This window comes from Amblyomma maculatum, chromosome 3 (assembly GCF_055883805.1).
Source record: "Amblyomma maculatum isolate TAMU_Amacu chromosome 3, ASM5588380v1, whole genome shotgun sequence".
NCBI classification, from domain to species: domain Eukaryota; kingdom Metazoa; phylum Arthropoda; class Arachnida; order Ixodida; family Ixodidae; genus Amblyomma; species Amblyomma maculatum.
Window position 1 is genome coordinate 110177344 of NC_139346.1, and position 20250 is coordinate 110197593.

The 20250-nt window shown below is 45.4% G+C and overlaps 1 protein-coding gene across 1 annotated transcript in view; it reads left to right on the plus strand.

Annotated features, from left to right (window-relative positions):
• Positions 1 to 20250, plus strand: part of LOC146195680 (ubiquitin-protein ligase E3B) — a 77502-nt gene that overhangs the window by 36343 nt on the left and 20909 nt on the right. The window contains exons 19-24 of the mRNA XM_084597877.1: positions 3810 to 3929; positions 5380 to 5457; positions 7794 to 7892; positions 9486 to 9593; positions 10391 to 10528; positions 13806 to 13930. Of these exons, the coding sequence (XP_084454003.1) occupies positions 3810 to 3929; positions 5380 to 5457; positions 7794 to 7892; positions 9486 to 9593; positions 10391 to 10528; positions 13806 to 13930 (668 nt within the window). The remainder of the gene's footprint in view (positions 1 to 3809; positions 3930 to 5379; positions 5458 to 7793; positions 7893 to 9485; positions 9594 to 10390; positions 10529 to 13805; positions 13931 to 20250) is intronic.

Genomic DNA, 20250 nt, shown 5'->3' on the forward strand with positions numbered 1-20250 from the left:
CGCCATTAAAGTGGTATCATCCGCATATCTAAGGTTGTTGATACGTTTTCCAGCAATCTTCACTCCAGCTGAAGACTCGTCCAGACCGGCCTTCCTCATGATGCACTCTGCATATAGGTTAAATAGGCAGGGCGACAGTATGCAGCCTTGCCTCACTCCTTTCTCGATCGGAAACCAATCAGTAAGACCATGCCCAGTTCTGATTGTGGCCTCTTGCCCTTCATACATGTTCCTGAGGAGACAGATGAGGTGAATTGGAACTCCCATCTTTTGGAGAGCTTGCCACAATCTGCTGTGATCTACGCAGTCAAACGCTTTCGCATAATCAATAAAGCAGAAGTAGATGGGTTTCTGGAACTCTTGCTTTTTCCATGATCCAGCGAAGGTTGGCAACTTGGTCTCTAGTTCCTCTGCCCTTGCGAAACCCAGCTTGCACGTCCGGAAGCTCCCGATCCACATACTGCTGCAGCCTACCTTGGAGGATTTTCAACATCACCTTGCTAGCATGCGAAATAAGCGCGATCGTGCGGTAGTTGGAACAATCTTTGGCACTGCCTTTCTTTGGAATGGGGATATAAACTGACCTCCTCCAATCCTGTGGCCACTGCAGGGTTGTCCAAATCTTCTGACATAATGTATGCAGAATGTTAACAGCGTCATGGTTGAGGTTTTGAAGCAACTCAGCTGGAATGCCATCAATTCCGCTAGCTTTGTTCTTAGCAAGGCTGGCTAAGGCCCATTCAACTTCACTCTTCAGGATGCCCGGCTCGAGATCAGTAATCACAACCGTCTTATGTTGGGTTTGCACATTCGGGTCCTTCTTGTACAGTTCTTCTGTGTATTCCTGCCACCTCTTCTTTAACTCTGAGGCTTCAGTGAGGTCCTTGCCTTGTTTGTCCTTTATCACGCCCAGCTTAGCACAGAAGCTTCCTTTGATATCTTTGATATCAAAGGAAATGTGTTAGTGTTGTCACCACTAACACATTTTAATTACATGTATAAACATGAACAACTAAGGCAGAAACACTTCCCACAAATTTATGAAAAAACACATCCCACTGCACCCAAGCTTACTAATACAGTCAAACCCGGTTATATCGAACCCGGATATATCGAATTTTGGTTATATCGAACTCACGGAATATCCCCTTGAAAATTCCATGTAAAAGTATAGGAAAGCCGCGTCATATACCGAACTCAATTTTACCGGTCGTCCGATATATCGAACTTCGCGCCACGCACTGGAAAGTGTGCCTTCCCCAAAGACGATCTCATCACCCTTGGCCGTTTGCCGCGTGACGTTTTCAAGCCACGCGCGGAAGGAATAAGAGGGGACAGTTAGGCGACGGCTGCTTTGGGCAGCGCCGCGCCCATTCCCCAAAGGCGCGCACATCTGCAGTTGTCGTTTCCTGCGCGCCAGCACATGACTTTGCAAGCCATGTGCGTGGGTGTACCCATTCTTTTGCTGAGCTATCTCTATCCTTCAGCACGCGCAACGCATGCGCCAAGCCAGCTCAGCCCGTTTTCAGACAGACATCGGACGCTTTTTTTTTTGTGCGGCGGCGCGGCGGCTGACGTGGCTACGGCGCCTGCGGATGTTAAGAAGCGGCAGCTCTCTCTCTTTTCTTTTCTTTTTTCTTTTTTTGCGAGAGTCATTATTTCTTATTGTTCTGTACGCGCGGCGTAGCGTAAGATATGGCGGCTGCGAACGTTTAGGAGCGGCAGCTTTTTTTTTTTTTATCGTTTATCCTTGCATGTATGAATCGGCGAAAGCACGCGGTCAGCTGCTGCGATCATAACGCCCGCCCCAAGCGCGGCGTGATAAATCGAACCAGGCTTGTGCAATCAAGCCATCACGGGCACTCTGCCAAGTTCGCTCACCGCCACCGCAGGAGTTATCAAAAGATAAACGCGCGCCCTGACGTTATCACCGCGCAGCATCTTGGCACGCTGCCAATGAGCTGTGGATGAGACGACCGAAACGGACTGACGCGCCATCGACATGCAAGCGACAATGCTCGCGATTTCTGCCGCCGCAGGGACACAGAGACCTTGTTTGAGCTGCCGCGGTGCTCGAGCGGCGAGAGGGACGCAGTTCCAACAAGTTTGAAAATTTTCGCTCTGTCGCTGCCGCTCGTCGCTGAGATCGCTCAGTCGCTTGCATGTGAGCGAGCTGGCCTTAACGCATTTTTTTTCTTTTCAAATTCCCGGGTACAAAAGAGGAGGGTGGGTTCATTATGCGAGTGGGTTGATTACGCGACAAATACGTTATCGTTTTTTCGCATCGTAAGTGCCTTCACAAGCCGATTTCTGTATATCGAATTATCGATATATCGAACTATTTCGCGATCCCCTTCGAGTTCGATATATCCGGGTTCGACTGTAAGAGAAAAGTCACTCATTGATATTTCCCACATTTTTTCATTCCTTAAAGGAGCAAAGCTTTTAAACCAACTGTAAAATCTCTGTTTAATTTCAAACCCTTGCTCTTGGCGCATGAGGGCCTGAGTTGCCTATGTGCCATAAAACTCAACACAAGACAACATTGTCATGTTTTATTAGATTTCGCGCTCTCTCCAGTGTGTCCTTAAATAAAAACCACACTTCCTTTCGCATCGCGACTGGCATGCTTTCAGGTTTTGTCACTAGATGGCGCTGCAGTGTTTTTAATTCTGTGGATGAAGCTAAAGTGTACTATAGAAAAGGCTCTTCTAGTATACTTTAATGAAGCGGTGATACTAGTGCCATTAAAGCTTTTGTTGACGGGGTGTATGTTGCTGTGCCGTAACAGCCTTGAGTGTGGAAACTGAAAAGGACACTGTGGTCTATGCCAAAAATGTCTTAATTACTGCCTGGTGAGTGAAATTTATATTTGTTTTTGGCATATCTTTTTTTGTCGACCACCAGTTGTCGTCGCGATCGCTGCTCATGGTTTCCAGCATCGGACTACATAAATATGGCCAAACGCAATGATTGAAAAATTCTCGGTGAACATTTTCTACAACGTTTCTACCAAAACCGCTATGGAATTGAACGCTTTAGACAGCAATCTTTTCCTTGTGCCGAAAAAAATTGCATGCAGAAGTTGCAGTGTTTTGTCCCTTTAAGCTATTTCTTTAAAACCATGAACTTTATTGAGAAACTTGTATTTCTTGCTACGAATAAGCGTTGTAATTTAGTTTTTACTTTCAATTTAATGCAGGCTTGTGATGTTACATGCCCATATCTGGATCCCTTTGGGACAAGGGAAAGAAAGGAGACATTGGCTGGGGCAGGTGTTATATCTTGCGTAGGGGTGTGTGAATGCTGAAATTTTCGGGTATGAATCGAATAGAAATGAAGGAAAAAAATGCCTTCGAATATCAGTTATTTGATTGCTCAAAACAGATGAAAAATAAAAAAAAAAAGTAAACATTGCATTCTTGTTTTCAGAATCGACATGGGATTTGCAAAGAGTATTATGCTAGAATTTCAGAAAAGTTCAATACCTCTTGAAAAATCCAGTATAGAGTTTATACAGGATTTCGCATGCCGGTGTGAGAGCTCTGGCAGGGGCACAAGGCAAGTGCTAATGGGGTCCCGAATGATCCATTGTGGCACCAGATTACACCGAGGGAGGATTTCGTGTTGCAGCTTCTCTTGCCAGTAAGTAAATTAGAGGGCTGTTTCTTTCTGCCCCTTGTACGAAATGCTGGGATAATTTGGCCTCCGACCTTGTAGAACCAAATAGCTAAGGTGGAAACACCGTCGCCAGTTGCCATTGCGCTTAGAGTGCTTTCCTCAACCTTTGGATGATGGCGGATGTGCAGAGGGTGGTCCTGTTTCGCAAGTATGTGTCGAACGAGAAGGCAGTTCTTGGCCTGACTGAGTCCGCCTGCGCCCTCTCCCAGTCCACACTGATCACCGTCCACAGGACACGCATTGTTGAGGTGAGTGAACTTGAGCAGTGTCTCCAGCCAAGGATTGTCCGCATTATGCGGAGCTAAGTGCCTAGTTGTATTGTTACTTATTGCCACCTTATTAAAAGCAGGACAAGGAATGCGCAGTGTAGATTCGTGGTAAACTCTTAAGCTGGTTCCACATAGGTTCCAGTTATAAGTGGAACTTATGAAATGTTTCATTTATAAGTATAAGTGGAACGTTTTAAAAGTTCCACTTATAAGTGAAACGTATGTGGAAGCAGATTAAGAGCGTAGGAGACTGAATAACTTGGTACTACCAGCACTCTGGAGCCTTTTAAGATATGAAACGGCTCTGCTTGTGACTTCACAGACTTGGTTTATTCCATTTCGTTCCATCTCATTGAGGAGGATAAAGCCTCAAGTTAGACGAGGGGGCAGCTTAAATACCACAGTGCGCTCGCACTACCTTGCACTAAAGGGCTGAGCTTAATCTTTCAAGGCATTACGTTTTGTTAGGCTGAGGCAGCTTGCTTACATTCGGTATAGAACTCGAAACTTGTGGCGTCTAGCGAGACATTGTGCTGTAGACTAAGCGCTTGGCTTGTGCTTTCTGAAAGCGCATGAGCTCTTCATCCCCCACCTGTTTTATTAAAAGGCAAGCCAAGCAGTGCATTGGCAGCATGAGTGTTGTTGTGGGAAATATCTTCATGGCAGTGTGGTGTAGTTTACTGGTTCACCGCTTCTCGTTTTGATAAGGGTGCTAGGACATTTTCACGACAATGCTGCCAAGTTGCTGCATTCTGTACTCGAGCTCAGTGCGATACGAGGAACTGATAAAGCCTGATTCGGGCCCGGTTAGCAACTTATGTGCAGCTCTTCCACAAGCAGCAAGGAAAATGAACAAACTGCAGGCCACTCTTGGTCAGACTGGCTTTTGTTGGGCTGAAAGCATGTGAGCTCTAATTGGCCAGCCAATTCTTTGCTCTACACTACTTGAAATTACTGTTGCAAAGTGCAGTGTAAGGTGTGCAAAAAGAAAAAACAGAAAGGAAGGAACTTAAGCTGCGAAAGCTTTAGCTTACATGCATTCATGGATGTTTCGAATTAGGAATGTGAGCTGGTGTAGTTTGCAGTTATTATTATTTTTTTTTTTTCACTGCTAAAAGTCTTTTAGAGGTCTTACTCTTTCTCCAGGTCGTTCAGTTGTAAATTTATTTTAACTCACTGCATCTTGTCGTTTTGCTGCATGGAGGATGCGTCCAGGTTGGCGCTACAATAAGGTTGACCAACGTGCTGCTGTTTGGTAAACTTGTGGGCCCAGATTGTAAAACGCAAAATAGAAGCATTGTAAGGAGGGAAGTGAAAAATGCTACATATATGGAAGGCACGCTGCAGTCATGCATTGCATGAGATCTCGTGAAGATGTTTTATTTCTTCTTTATTTTTTTTTTTTTCCTGTGTGGTATTCCGTCCTCAGGATGGCTACCAGCAGCTGGCCATGCTACCCCCGCAGGCTCTCAAGGGTGTCATCCGAGTGCGCTTCATCAATGAACAGGTCAGTTAGACCCTTGCCATCGGGGTGGGGCAGTGTTTTGTGGACCAATTGGCTGCATTGTCTTAAATATTATTTATCCTCGCTTCTAGCTGGTAATGCACTCATTTGGGCTCTTGGAGTCGTTTCATTCAATGTGTACCGGGGCACGGTTTAAGGCCTATATCTGGCTTCCAGGTTAGTGCCAGAAAGCCTGTTTTTTGTGTAAGATAGAGGTGTATGTTTGAGTACGAAATGTTCACAAGGGAATGTGTTTGTTTTTATGGTACCATTTTAAGTGCCTCACACTGCAATCTACAGTGCAAATCAAATTTAATGGTAGGTACTGGATATTCAAGCTACTAAAGGCTTTAAACATTCCCAACCTATTGGTAAAACAAAAAATACATGCATGCATCATAGTTAAATTGTTGCTAGTTGTTCTGAAACACTCTTGAAGCAGGGCTTTGCATGTTGGTTTTAATTTCCCTCAAACAGAAGCCAATCAGACCAATAAGTCTTCGTTTCGAACAGATATGTCAGGAATTGAACACATTCAATTCACTTCCAAACATTGCCCAAAGACCCAACCCACTGGCACCTTGGTACCATTTCTCCAGTGTGTGCGACTTCACATTAACACACTTTAGCAAGAAACGAACTCCACACGAACACATACTGCAAGAGTTCTTTGCACTAAGTGAAAGGTACAAGAATTACGCAGCATTCTATACAGATGGGTCTAAAACAGCTCTTTACGTAGGAAGTGCAGTAATACAAGAGAAATGAAAAAAAAATAGTCCGGCTGCCCGAACACTCTTCAATATTCACAGCTGAATGCCATGCAGTTTCATTGGCAGTAGAAAAAATTTTACAGAAAAGAATTGAAAACAGCATAGTTTATACTGATTCTCTCAGTGTAATTAATGCACTACATTACAGAAATGCTACACAACCTTTAATTGGAAACATCATACATGACGTGATAGCTGCACAATCACATGGACAATCAATTAAATTATGTTGAGTACCAAGCCATGTTGGGATCATCAGCAATGAGAGAGCTGATGCATGTGCCTCAGTAGCCTGTAATGCTAAAATAAAGCAAGTTAACATACCACATAGAGATATATCAAAATTCATTAAGAGAAAACTAGGAGTCAGATGGCTGGCTTCATGGAATAATGAAATCAACAACAAACTACATCTTGTCAAACCACTCATCGAGGAGCGGAAATCAAGTTGTCATCAAACACGCATCATTGAAGTTATTTATGTCACCTTCGCATCGGATACACACACTTAACACATAACTTCATTCTCAAGAAAGAAGACAAACCTCTATGTGAGGGAGGCGGAGAGGAACTAACAATAAATTGCACCTTACTTTCATGCACTAAGCTTGAGAAATTAAGGAGAAAATATTTTAAACATTTTTACAATGAACAAATCCCATTCCATCCTAGCCTGCTTTTGGAAGAAGATGCACTGGTAGAAACTTCTCATGCTTTTGAATTCCTAAATGAGGCAAAGCTCTAAGCAAACTTTAATAGTTCTCATCTACAAAATAAAAACACCTTGCTCTTGGCGCATGACAGCCTGAGTTGCTTATGCGCCAAAAAACCCAACATACAACACAACTCAAACAGGAGCGCAAAAAGGTACATGGACAAAGAAAGGGAACAGGACGAGCGATCGTTCTGTTGCCTTTCTACTTCTGTGTACCATTTTTGCACTTCTGTGTATTCCTGAATATTCACCAACAGCATTAGTACAAGTACTTCTCAGCACCTCTTGCCACAGGAACTTTAATGCATTCCAGTCTGTGTGAAAAGTAGCTTCGCTATACGGACAGACTTGTGCTGTTTAGACCAGTTAATAGTTTAGTTAGCACTTACTTTGATGGCGCTAAAATTTTCAGGCATTTATGTGAAGTTCACCTCTCTCTAAGACACTGTCGAGTGAGCTTTCCAGGGTGGTGATCATACATGATTGTCAACAGAAGTCCCATAAGACTTTCATGAAACTTCAATGCACGGGGATATTTCATTCTGTAACCTTTGTGTCGTGCATTCTTTTTTTTTGGCCTATGTACTGCTGTGTACAGCAGACACAGTTTCTGATATATTTTTTTTTAGTGCGCCTGCATTTTGTGAAACATTTGTCTCGTTAGCCGAGATCGCATGATTGAGTCTATTGAGGAACGGTGCACTTTTGCATCCTCACAGGTACAAACAAAGTGTACGAATTATGTGAACCTTCTCTTTTTGTCAGTTATATTAAATATCTGCTAGTTGTAATAGATTTCTTGTTACGGGAACCAAATTTGCTCTCCTTAACACTTTGTTATGCTACCGCAGGGGTTGGATGAGGCAGGCATTGACCAAGATGGTGTTTTTAAAGAGTTCCTTGAAGAGACGATCAAGAGGGTCTTCGACCCTTCTCTCAATCTGTTCAGGGTGAGTGTAGGGTAATTATATCTCATTTTGATCCTTCTGATTTTCCTGTTATGATCTTCATGGGTAGTGCTGGTTAGTATAGTGTAGTAGCTAATGAAATACAATAGAACCTCGGTGATAAGAATCTAATAGGGTTGCAAAAAATTTCATATTATCCGAACATTCCTATCATCAAAACGAAAGAATATAAGTATGCAGAAGCATGGGAAAGGCAGTCACGCAGATCTGTTTACGTGTGAGAAAGTTCATTACGGTTGCATGGTCATAGCTCCCCATCGCGGCACAGAGTGCAACAGGCGATCGCGACGTCAGCAGCATGCAGGCCGCATGCCTCCGCAGGACTTCTCGCGGTGCATACAGCACGGCAAGAGATCGCGACATGCTGTCCGCGCGGCACCGCAGACTGCTCGCAATGCGTACAGCATGGCTAGTAGTCAGGAAGTCTGTGATGTGCGGCCCGTATGCCGCAGACTGCTACTCAGGATTGTGCACTGGTGCAAACTTTTCGCAGCTTGGAAAATGATTGCGATGCCAGAGATGTGCGGTCTGCCCACCTCCGCATACTTCTCGCGACGCGAACAGCACAACTGGAGATAGTGACATGCGAGCCGCGCAGCACCAAAAACTGCTCGTGGATTGCGATTGCAAAGCCAGCGATCTGCGATCCGTGCGCGCCCTCCGCCGCCAGCTGCTGCTGTTGTGACGTCTGCGGTTCGTGGACTACGTGCCACTGAAAGCTTTCATGACGTGAGCCTGATAGACAACCGCGACGTCGGCGTAGTGCAAACCACGTGTCACCGCAAACTGTTCGGACGCGTACTTACAGCGTGGCTGGCGATTACGGAGTCAAATATGTGCAGGTAGTGCATAGCGCTCAACGTTGCGGTCAAAGTTCGCACATTCGTATCACCCTTAGTGGCGCGGGAAAGTGTTCAGAGCATCCGAAATTTTACACATTGTACACAATGCAGTCAGGCCAGGAAATTTTGCGAATTTGTATCACCAAATTTTACTGTATGGCTGCTGAATGGTCAGTTAGTGATGCTGGTATTTTTAATAATTGACTTCTCACGGAGGACAGGAATGAATGTAGCTTCCTTGCACGTTAAGCATTTTGCCATAAACTGAAAGCGGTAACGTGCTGGCCTGGTGGTAATAGTTTCTGTAGCCTCTAGTACGACGTGGAAAAACAAAGGGTGAGTATTGGTAGCTGCTTTGCTCATGATCAGCGGGACTAACGTAAAGAAGGTAGTGAGAGACAAAGGCAGCTTTCTGCTTGTTTGCTTTCAGAAATTAGCATAGAGTACACTTTTTTCTGTTTGTTCATACTACCTGTGACCCATTATTCTTAATCTGTCAGTAATTGCTAACATGCCAGCACTTGTTAGTGGCTAAGCAGGTAAATAATTAGACACTAGGCAATGCAGCGATTACTTGGCTCTTATCCTGCAAAATTTTCGCTGACTGTCACAGGTCTGTGTAAAAATGCCTCTGTGGCGGTCTACGAGTTTGCTGTGATAGGACTGTTAGCTCAGGCCATTTAATTTTTCGTTTCAACAGTGAATCATTTTCTCTTCGCTTGGTGTCGTGCAGGCCACCTCTGAGCAGCGGCTATACCCATCACCGACGTCGTACATTCACGAAAACCACCTCTCCCTGTTTGAATTTGTTGGGAAGATGCTGGGAAAAGCAGTCTATGAGGTGAGCAGCTACCACAGAAATGCTTGCGCTTTGCATAGCATGGCTTTCTATACAAAGCAGTGTTGTCGAAAAACACATGGGCTCATCTGTAATGGCTATTGCAGTCACCAAGTATGTCATTGAACTGCTATGGCAGCCCTGGTACTCTAGTGGGCTTTTAAAGCAAAGGTGAAAGCCTTTTTGACTTGCTAGTACTTTGACAGAAACATGATGGGAGTTGTGCTGCAAGTCTGGTGACTCTGACGGTAATCTATTAAACTGGCCTTTTGCAGTTTTTATGGAGGCTGCTTGACATATTTCTTTTTAACACAAACAATGTGGACTTAATTAAAGTAGAGTGGTGATATGAGTGTTAAATGTACATTCCTTCTGTTGCTCTAGAGTTGCTGTTTAAGCTTTAAAGTGGATGTAATTCATTGCTGACTGGGGGGGTGTAAACGGGATGAACAACTTGAGTGCACCCACATCCAAACAGTTGAATTGGCTTTAACAATAAAGCTCAATATTTGTATTTTGTTGATTTAAAAAGAAAATGACGACTATGAGTAACATTTATCAGCAGATTAATGCAGAGCCTTGCATATTGGTGGCCGACACTGCTGCTTATGACATACTACTGCTGTTGTCTTCAATGTATGACTAAAGACAATTGACAGGTCGTCTTGCAAGGAACGTGCTTATATTTGTGGAGAAACTGGTAGCCTGAGAAGAAAAAGCTATTTGGCAAGCATTGTGCAAGGAGTTGGAAAACAAGGCACCCGTCTCTCTCTCCCCCTTCACCTTTCCTGCGTGTGCAGGGCATAGTGGTGGATGTGCCGTTTGCTTCCTTCTTCCTGAGCCAGCTGCTGGGTCACCAGCACAGCGCCCTGTACAGCTCCATCGATGAGCTCCCTTCGCTGGACGCCGACCTGTACCGGAGTCTCACCTGTGTCAAGGTGAGCACTGGTCGTTGCACCGTTGTAGCTTCCCTTGGATGCTTATTGGCATGCAGCTTAAACTAGTGAGAGCTCATCAGCCTCAACAGTAGCATCTGCCTAACTATACATCCACTGCACAACAAAGGCCTTTGCAGTTCGTATCGAATTAACCCGCTTCTTTGTCATTTGTGGCTCTTGTATCCCTGCAGGCTTCCCAAACCCACCAGACTCTCTCTGCTATTCTCTGCTGCTGTTGCCTTTGCTTGGAATCCAATTCGTTCTTGCTAGTAGTTAATGGCTTACTTAACAGGCAATGTTAATAATTTCATCCATATTTCTAATGGGTGCTGTGCCCCGCCGAGGTGGTGCAGTGGTTAGGACGCACAAACTACTGTGCCCAAGGAAGCGGGATCGAATCCCGGCCTTCAGCGGCCGCTTTTCGATGGAGGTGAAAAGCAAGGCGTCTGTGTGCTGTGCGATGTCAGTGCACGTTAAAAGACCCAGGAGGTCGAAATTTCTGGAGCCCTTGAGAACGGCGTCTCTCATAGCCTGAGTCGCTACCAAATCAAATTTTGATGGCTGCATACTTGTAAAGAATTTTTTTTGCAAAAGACATGCAATGAAATAGCAGTGGTGATGTTGTTCTGCTGGTGTTGTTTGCACTCCCATCTCATCTCATAGCTTTTTCGCAGGTATATTAAAAAAATTAAGAAAAATTAATATTTTGTGACCTTGCACAAAAATTGCTAGACTGATGGTCGAGGCTGTCGCCTTCCCACCATATTTGCACAGAAATCAGTCATTCAAGTTGGTGCCAGAAAAATGGAGCTAACTCCCTGAGGGCACCAAGCTGCATTATCATATTTACTCACATAATGCTTGCACTTTGTTTCGCGGAAAATTGATGCTAAGTTGGGGGGTGCGATAATTATGTGGGGAAAATTTTCGAGCAAATGTTTGGGAGCGCTAAAAGCAAATTTAAACAAGTGCTGATTGGGATTCGTAGGTCAGCTATTGTAAATATAGCCAAAACATTACTTTCAAGCAGACCTTACCCGATTTGGTACAGGGTTGCCAAAAGCACTTTATTTACCGCAAGCAGCCTCATCATCACTCCTTGCGTTTCGTGGTGTAATGCTCACAGCGGACCATACAGTTCTACTCTTGATCAGAGACTGAATCCAAATCCGTGTCGACACTGCAATCGCTGTCTCCATGCTACGCACAACTCGTTGATGCCAAAGTGCCTGCTGGCAGCGCGGTTGCCATGCTGTAGTCCGTACTCGGAAGCTTTCAGCTTAAAAGTACCTGTATAACTTGCGTACTGCCCCACCACGATGCGGCACCAAGAACACAGTAGACGGTGGAGCAAAGCAAGCAACACGGATGGAACGAAGGAAGAATGACGAGAAGCGGAGACACCTCGCAAAATGGCGACGACTACAAGCATCATAGAGGTAAAAAAAAAAATTATTAGCATAACCGATGATGACGATATACCTGTGCACGCTATCGCCGCCTGGTAGCGCGTGCACACGAGGCCAGCTAGGATCAGTAGTGCTCCAAAGATGGTGCTTGTTACTACTAGTAGACGACTCTTGCGGTGGCGAAATTGGTGGTGCGATGATTACATGAGGAAAAAAAAAAAATTCAATTTTTGACGCCCAATGTTGGAGGTGCGAGCATTACGCGATTGCGAGCATTATGAGAGTAAATTAAAGCCCCTCAATAAACTAAAGTAGTGCCATCTCCTCTCTCCTCCTCCGGCGCCGCTGCTCCTCCTCTTGCATTTCGACTGTGGCTTCATCTACGCGGTGCAGGGCTAGTGCGCGCTCTCCGGAGCAGGCGCCAGTCACGGCCGCCTTGATCGACGCGCACGCGCGCCGCTTCGTTTTCCTCCGGTGGAAAGGAGAAAAAGGCGTGCGCAAACACGTGACGGTGCTCTCCCAATGGGAGGATCGAGCGCCGAAGGAGAGCGCCGGAGAGGAGGCAGGCGGCAATTTTCACAAGTTGACGCTACTTTTAGTTTGCAGAGCTGGGCCAGTTGGTACATATTGGTTGGTACCAGTGTTGTGTTGTGTGTGTCTCTCTTTGTCTGCGTCTTTCCGCTGGTTTTAATCCTTACTTTTAGTTTATTGAGGTGCTTTAGAGTAAATACGGTAATGCTGCCATCTACACTCTGCTTTTAACTCTAACTTTAAAGTTAACTTTAGGAGTGACAGTATGTTAATGGCATGTGGACTGGTGTCGTTTGCTGGCATTGTTGCCTCAGGTACACAGGCCAATCACATAAGGCAGTTCAGTCGAAAACCACAAGGGCATTTCCACTGTTGTGTTAAACATGTTCCTTGTGGGGAAAACGTATTATGATGTCTGAATGGTATCATGCATCTCAGAGCTGGTACGTGTTTTTCACTGAGCTCTCAGCAGTCCAGTGGTATCTGAGGGGCTCTTTTAGCTGTCCTGGAAGAAGGAATAAATAAATAATTAATAGTTCTTATAAGGCAAAAGCCTTTCTGGGCTCATGGGTGTGTGCACAAAATGCTCGTTTGAATGAGGTGTCCACCCCTGATAGCACTTGAACGAATACAGATATGAGGAAAATAATGATTGTATTAAATAGAGGAGGGAAAGGTGAACCTAGAAGCTAAATTTGGTTACTGTAGAGTAATTAAGCACAGCCACAAGTGTCACATTTACATTGAAATAGTGCTGAACGTCGATATAGTCGGGGATGTGAAAACAGCTGAGACGTCGTTCAAATAGTACAAAAAACACCAAAATTAGTTTAGAAACACTAGATTCATGCTGAATTAGCTACCTAAGATCACCAAAGCACCTATAATTTGCGTCAAGAAAGCAAAGAAACTTGGATGAAGTCACATCCGGCGGAAAGGCGTCGAGGCTGTGTGAGATCTCACAAAATGAGTAAAAAAGGGGAGATTCATGCTGAACTAGGTAAAAAACGTCGAATAAAGCATAATTAATACCTAAAGTAACCGAAGGACCTACAATTGACGTCAATTTTGGTCAAAAACAAAGGAACTTGGATGGTGACACCACATCCTGCGAAAAGACTGGGAATGATAGTGCTTTCGCCTTACCGCACTTAAGAGGTACTTAAGTGCCTTCAATGAATTTTTACAACTACATAAGTGCGTAATCATTATTCTCATGGTCTCGGTTGTACTATCTTTGATTAAAACTAAAGGTTTCGGAGTGCCTTGCCTTGCAGTATTGAGAGCCGCGTGCACTGCACAACACTGTGTCTCACAGGGTGTGTGTCTGTGTGCAGCACTACGAAGGGGACGTGCAAGACCTGGACCTGACCTTCTCCCTTAACGAGGACTGCATGGGCAAACTGGTCACCCACGAGCTGGTGCCAGGGGGAAAGGCCATACCAGTCACCAACGAGAACAAGCAAGTCATCTCTTGCTACTGGAATAGTAGCCACCCACTATTTTATCATGCCTCGTGGTCCTCGGAAAATGGTCCGAATAACGGAAAAGTCTGAAAGATTCATTACCGAGAAGGAAATCATTCTTTTGCGATTAGTGAGCTTTAAATATCATGAACTTCACCTCTCCCATTGTTCTGCTTAAATGGGCGGTCCACAATTCACTACCATTTCCTTCTTCCATATGCTGTCATGCGCATGCACTGATCGGTTCCAATGCCGCAGGTGTGCAGGCCACTGGTCAGCACATGACGGTGATGTGCGCCTCCGCAGGAGTGCCCTGCGGAAGCAGATCATGCTATACTACAGCTGTCTAATAGTATAGGCACAGGACCATGTAATTGGAGGAATGGGGGAGAAGCCTTTGCCCTGCAGCTGGTATAGTCAGGCTGATGATGATGATGATTATATGAGCCAGAGTGACCAGAGCCATGCTTTTGTCGTGTCCACACCACCTCGCGTCACGAAACCATGGAGTGTTGCTGCAGGCCATACTGCAAACCAATGGGCAATGGCAGTTGTGAAGACCGAGATGGAACCTACAAGTAGAGAGCGAGCAGAACGAGTGTCTCCGAGAGCACTCCTTCCTCCCACCCCTCTGGTACCTGTATGTATGTATGTACAGTCGAGCCCACTTATAACAATACTCAAGTGCCAAGAAAATGTCATTGTTATAACCAATAATTGTTATAACCGGGTTTGCCAAAAAATGCAGTCAACATAAGGTTCAAAAATTTTAATCAAGCAGAAAAAAAGTTGTCCACTACTTAACAAAAAAACCATAGTCCGTGAGCTTCGCTTGCTTCACAGAAAGCTTATTAACATTGGTCTCAAGAGCATCTAATTGTTCGACGTGCTCAAGTGGAAGGCCCCTTGAGAAAACGAAGTCCCGGAGGGAATAAATCATATGCAGGGCCTCCTGTGAGGACACTACTTGGAGAGGCTGATCTGCAGTGTCGTCGTCATCGCTGTCGTTGCCCGCCGCTCGCACATTTTCCACGATTGCCTCATCAGTGAGGATTTCGGACGTTTCCACATCATCATCTGCATGCAGAAACTCATCCAGTCCCGATGCATCATTGCTGAGCGCAGACTACAGTTCTGGCATCCCTTCATTGGTCGGAGCTACGCAAGCATCAGCCGCGGCAGTCTTGCGATCCCGAACGAAGCCTGCTTCTCTGAAACAATTCTGCACCGTCGAAGCATTGAGTTCTGACCATGCGCCGAAGATGAACTGAACTGCCATCAGTAGGCTAATCTTAAAATCAGGCTGCTCATCACTTCTCCACGCAGCCATGTCCATGGCAAGCACTAACCTGTTCAGGACGCGGAAGCGGTACAGGGCCTTAAAATTAGCGATAATGCCGGCATCCATAGGCTGCAAACCTGAAGTGGTGTTCGGCGGAAGGAAGAAGATTTCCACGCTGGAAAGCTCTGGCATGGAATGATGCGCACTGCAATTATCCATTACCAATGTAACCTTCTGCGCGGAGGTGGGGGGGGTAAGGGTAGAGAAACGGAGTGCTCTCCTCTCTTCGTATCGTGGGCACAGTCCACTCGTCTCGAGGGGTGGAGGGGTGACATGCGGAGCGAAATGCGCTCGCTTTGCGCGATTGCGGACGCTCGCATTTTCGTCGGAATCACGCGTATTTTATTTTGAAGCTGGGTCACAGTAGCCAGTTTTAATCGTTATAACCGTTAGTGCGGCAACCCATCATTGTAGTAAATGGATTTTTTTACTGTTGGATACATAGTAAATTTGACGGTGACATGGCTGTTCATTGTTATAGCCGATATATTGTAATAACCGGTATCATTATAAGTGGGCTCGACTGTATGTATAACTTTATTAAGGAGCCGGCAAATGACAAGTTAAAGCGTTGTGACGCTGACCAAGCGTTGACACGAGGTTATGCTCTACTCTGCACTACCTCATTTGGCCCGTTCGTGGTTTGTTGTGAGGCTTGTGCTTTTCGAGCGCACCCCAGTCCTGCTGGACGGCCCATAGTTGAATGTCCTTGTCTGTACTTTGCACAGCACTTTGAAGTTCCGGTGGGCATGTCCTGGATGCAGCTTTGGTCGGGAACCTGGCACAGTCTCACATGATGTGTCATTGGTCCGCTGGACCCACTTGACATACACTGCACATATCACTCATGTAGATGTCTGGGTAAAGGACGTGTAGCACTGCCGGGGCTAGGACTGACCTGGTTTGCATTTGCCTTAGGATCACCGCCTCCTTATGACTAAATGCCGGGTACCTGTGCCATGTTCAACTCGACTGCGCACTCATTGTTTGCCTTCTTGATGACAGTGAAGAACGTGCGTTTATTATCTCAAGCGGCAAAGATGAATTAATAATCCAGCCTATTCAAGCCAGTTCATCTCCACTTGAATTCCATTTGAATTTAAGATGGTGCCTTTCATGGCACAAAGAACCGTTTGATTGTGACAGCTAATGCTACTTGTGTCTACGTCACTCAGAAAAAGAAAAATCACCTTTCAGTCGAAGAGGGATTTCTGCAGATACTGCTAGTGTTTATTTTAGTCCAGAAAGGCAAACTTTTGGACTCCACGGAGTCAAAATTGTCTGTCACAAAATTGTGTATGTTCTAGTGTGGTGTGTGGTGGTTTGTGGACGAAGTTTGAAATGTTGCTAGTCTGAATTATTGGAGTTTGAAAGAAATGGCCAATTTCTGTTAACTAGTAAACTCTCGTTACAAGAGACATGGTTACAAGAGACACTCAGTTATAAGGCACACTTGAAAATGGTTTGGTTGGTTTCCCCATGTTCGCCATGTTAACAACATTGCATACAAGAGACATGGTTACAAGAGACACTCTGTTACTAAGGACAACTTTTGCAGGTCCCTAAAGTAACTTCTTCACCGTATATGAGAGACACAACCCAGGTATGCTCATGCAATGCAGCTGACTCGTACCAACTCGTATGTGCGGCAATTTTAATTTCCTTATCTAAATTCTGTTCTATATCAGTTTGCTTTTTTGTTGCAATATGTCAGAAACCGAGGAGTGCCTCCTCTTGGCTGAGAAGTCAAAATGACCCTGTTCTTTCAATCACACAGGAATGTGATGACAGTGGCTGAAACAATGAAGACATTTTGACTTCCCAGTCAGGAGGAGGCACTCCTTCTTGGTTCATGATATACTGAAACAAAAAAGGACACTGATGTGGAACATACTTTAGTGAAGGGAATCTAAACTGCTGTGCATACGAGTTGGTAAGAATTCTTGGTTATAAGAGACCTTGGTTACAAGAGATATCTTTTTCGGGTGTCTCTTGTACCGAGGTTTAACTGTATTATGTTGGTGTGGGTACGGGCTCTAGTCAGGTAAAATTCTGCCACGTGCTATTTGCGCAGGCAAGTTGCTGTGACGTTGGCTTTGCAGAACTCGCTGCCTGTCAAAGCCCAGTGAGACATCATGATGTAGCCTACACTCTTTGTGGCTGAAGTTGGGACTGGAGCTAAATTTTTCTGCAGTAGAACTTTTTTTAATTATCGGGGGGCAAATTCACTCAACTAGACACCTTTGTGGTAGCAGCCATGTTTTCGGAAGCCTGCGGAAGCTGTTGGAGAAGCTACATACCCTCAGCTCAGTAGCCTACAACATTCTTTTGCAGCGCATGCTAACCAGGCCCACCTCTTTGCCTTGCGAGTACAAGTAGTGGCACAGCCGTATGCATAGCACTGAAGAACTTAAAGAAAGCGACCCAAATTAATGGACAGATGTGAGCTGAGGATATTCTCTCTCAGTTTGAATTTACAGAGGCGGAAGAACAAACTAGTCGGCTCACCAGGTGTGGATGCAGTCTCTGCGCGCAAACTTGCTTTGTTCGGACTTGCTGTGGGTGTGCCTTACCTCTGTTCCACTGAGAACACTACTTAGGTCGTGGGGTGTTGTGGAAATCATCATCATGCACCTCCCTTGAGTGGAGCTGCCAACGAGGTGCCTTATCGTGATCGACATAGTACTAAATACACACTGCAAAGTTGTGCATCATACTTATCCTGAGGTGTAGGGTTTTAAGAGCTCGTTATGAAGCCCATTCATCTCTGTGATAGTAGTCAAGTTGATTGGTCAGTACCCCAGTGGGGCTCTTCATTTTTATTCCATTTTTATTACTTAGCACTGTTAATGTGGCAGAGTTAAGGGTCTCGCCCACTGGAGAACTCAGTGCCACTAGTAGCACGTGAAGAAAATCCAGATTGGTTGAGAGTGTCGTGACATCTCACAGAATTGAAATTTAATAAAGCATCGCATAATTTGCAATTAAGGGGCTCCAGCATGATTCAAGCATCAGTATGACACGTAAGACTATAAATTAACTCTGAAAAGAAAATTGAGGTGATTGGGTGGGAATTGAACTTTGGATTGGTTGCAAGTTCAACACACTAACTCCGGGTCATCGAGGCACATTCGTTTGACTGGGTTACAGGGAAGCTTTTTGTATTATACAGTCAAACCCAGATATATCGAACTCAGATAATTAGAATTTTGGTTATATCGAACTCGCAGAATATCCCCTTGAAGTTGCGTCGTATATCGAACTCAATTTCACTGGTCGTTCGATATATTGAACTCCGCACCATGCATTGGACGTGTGCCTTCCCCAAAGACGATCGCATCACCCTCGGCCGCTTGCCGCTTGACGTTTTCAAGCCACGTGCGGAAGGAATGTCAGGGCATAGTTTGGCGATGACTGGTCTAGGGCAATGCCGCGCCCTTTCCCCAAAGGCGCACATATCTGCGGTATCCGCAGTGATCGTTTGCCGCCATGTTTGCCACGCGCCAGCACATGACGTTTGCAAGCCATGTGCATGAAGGAATGAGAGGGAACCAATGCAGCCGTGGTGTTCGGTAGAGGGGAACAACGTGATAGAGCGAAGCGCAAAGGTGCACCTACTCTCCTGCTGAGCTTTATCTCTTCCCTTCCTCTCTCTTTCCTGGTCTTCATTCGCAGCAGCACTCACTGTGCATGCGCGAACAAGTCAGCTCAACCCGTGGCAAATGCTTCTTCAGTGTGTGTTGTGAACGCTCTGTGCGCGGCAGCAGGCGTGCGATGCGCGGATCGGGTTATCATGCTTTTGAACGCACGTAAGCTACGGCGGCTGCGGGCGCTAAGAAGTGGCAGTTTTTTCTTTTTGCGAGAGTTGTTCAGTTTTGCCATCGGGCTGAGCATGCGACGTAGCATATGCTGTGGCGGCTGCGGACGTTTAGAAGCAGCAATTTTTTTTTCTTTTACGAGAGTTGTCCTTACTTGTGAGCCATTACTTGTCATGCCAAACGTGCGGAGCAGCGTAATCTGTGGCGGCTGCAGACGTTAAGAAGCGCCAGATTTTTTTTTTTTGCGAGGCTCCTTTATTCTTGTATCTATAATTACTGAAAGCACATAGTCAGTTGCGATCATGACACCGGCTTTTAGCATTGTTCGCTTCAAACTGCATTTGCAGCTATCACGCTTGCCAATGATTTTGTAGCAGTCGACTACGCCCGCCCCAAGCGCGGCGCAATAAATCGAACCAGGCTTTGCAATCAAGCCATCACGCGGGCACTCTGCCAGGATCTATGAAAAGTATAGTTAAAAGATAAGCAAGCCGTGACGTTATCGCTGCGCTGCATCTTGGCGCGCTGCTAATAAATGAGCTGTAGATGCGACGATCAAAACGGAGGGACGTGGCATCGAACGCTTTTTTGTTTTCAAATTCTCGGGGGCAAAACTGGGGAGTGGGTTCATTGTGCGAGTGGGTTGACTACGCGATTGATACAGTATCATTTTTCATGATCGCAGGTGGCGTCTCGAGCCGATTTCTGTATATCGAATTATCAATATATCGAACTATTTCGCGATCCCCTTCGAGTTCGATATATTTGGGTTCGACTGTAGTAGTAAGCAGAAAAGTGAAGGTAAAGAGAGAGTAAAAAAAAAAGTCCGTGCCTGAAAAGTAATATGCAGAGACGACTCAGGGCCACTGAAGGGATCCGTTAACCCACAACAGACATTTTCTTTAAAAGCAAATTTTAAACCAAAGCGGTCTTTCAGTGCCCATGGCACCTTGTATATTGGACAGGCGCTACTGGTTGCAAGCCAGACACAGAGTGCCACAGAATACACGGCGAGGTGGGCTCATCAAGAGCCAGAAGTAACAGCCGGCTTGTGACGAGCCTGGCTCGTCCAAGTCCTCTCGGGGGTTAATGCTGTCATGCCACACCCCTTATGGCTCAGTTTAATTTGTGAATTTTCATTAACTATAGTAATGTA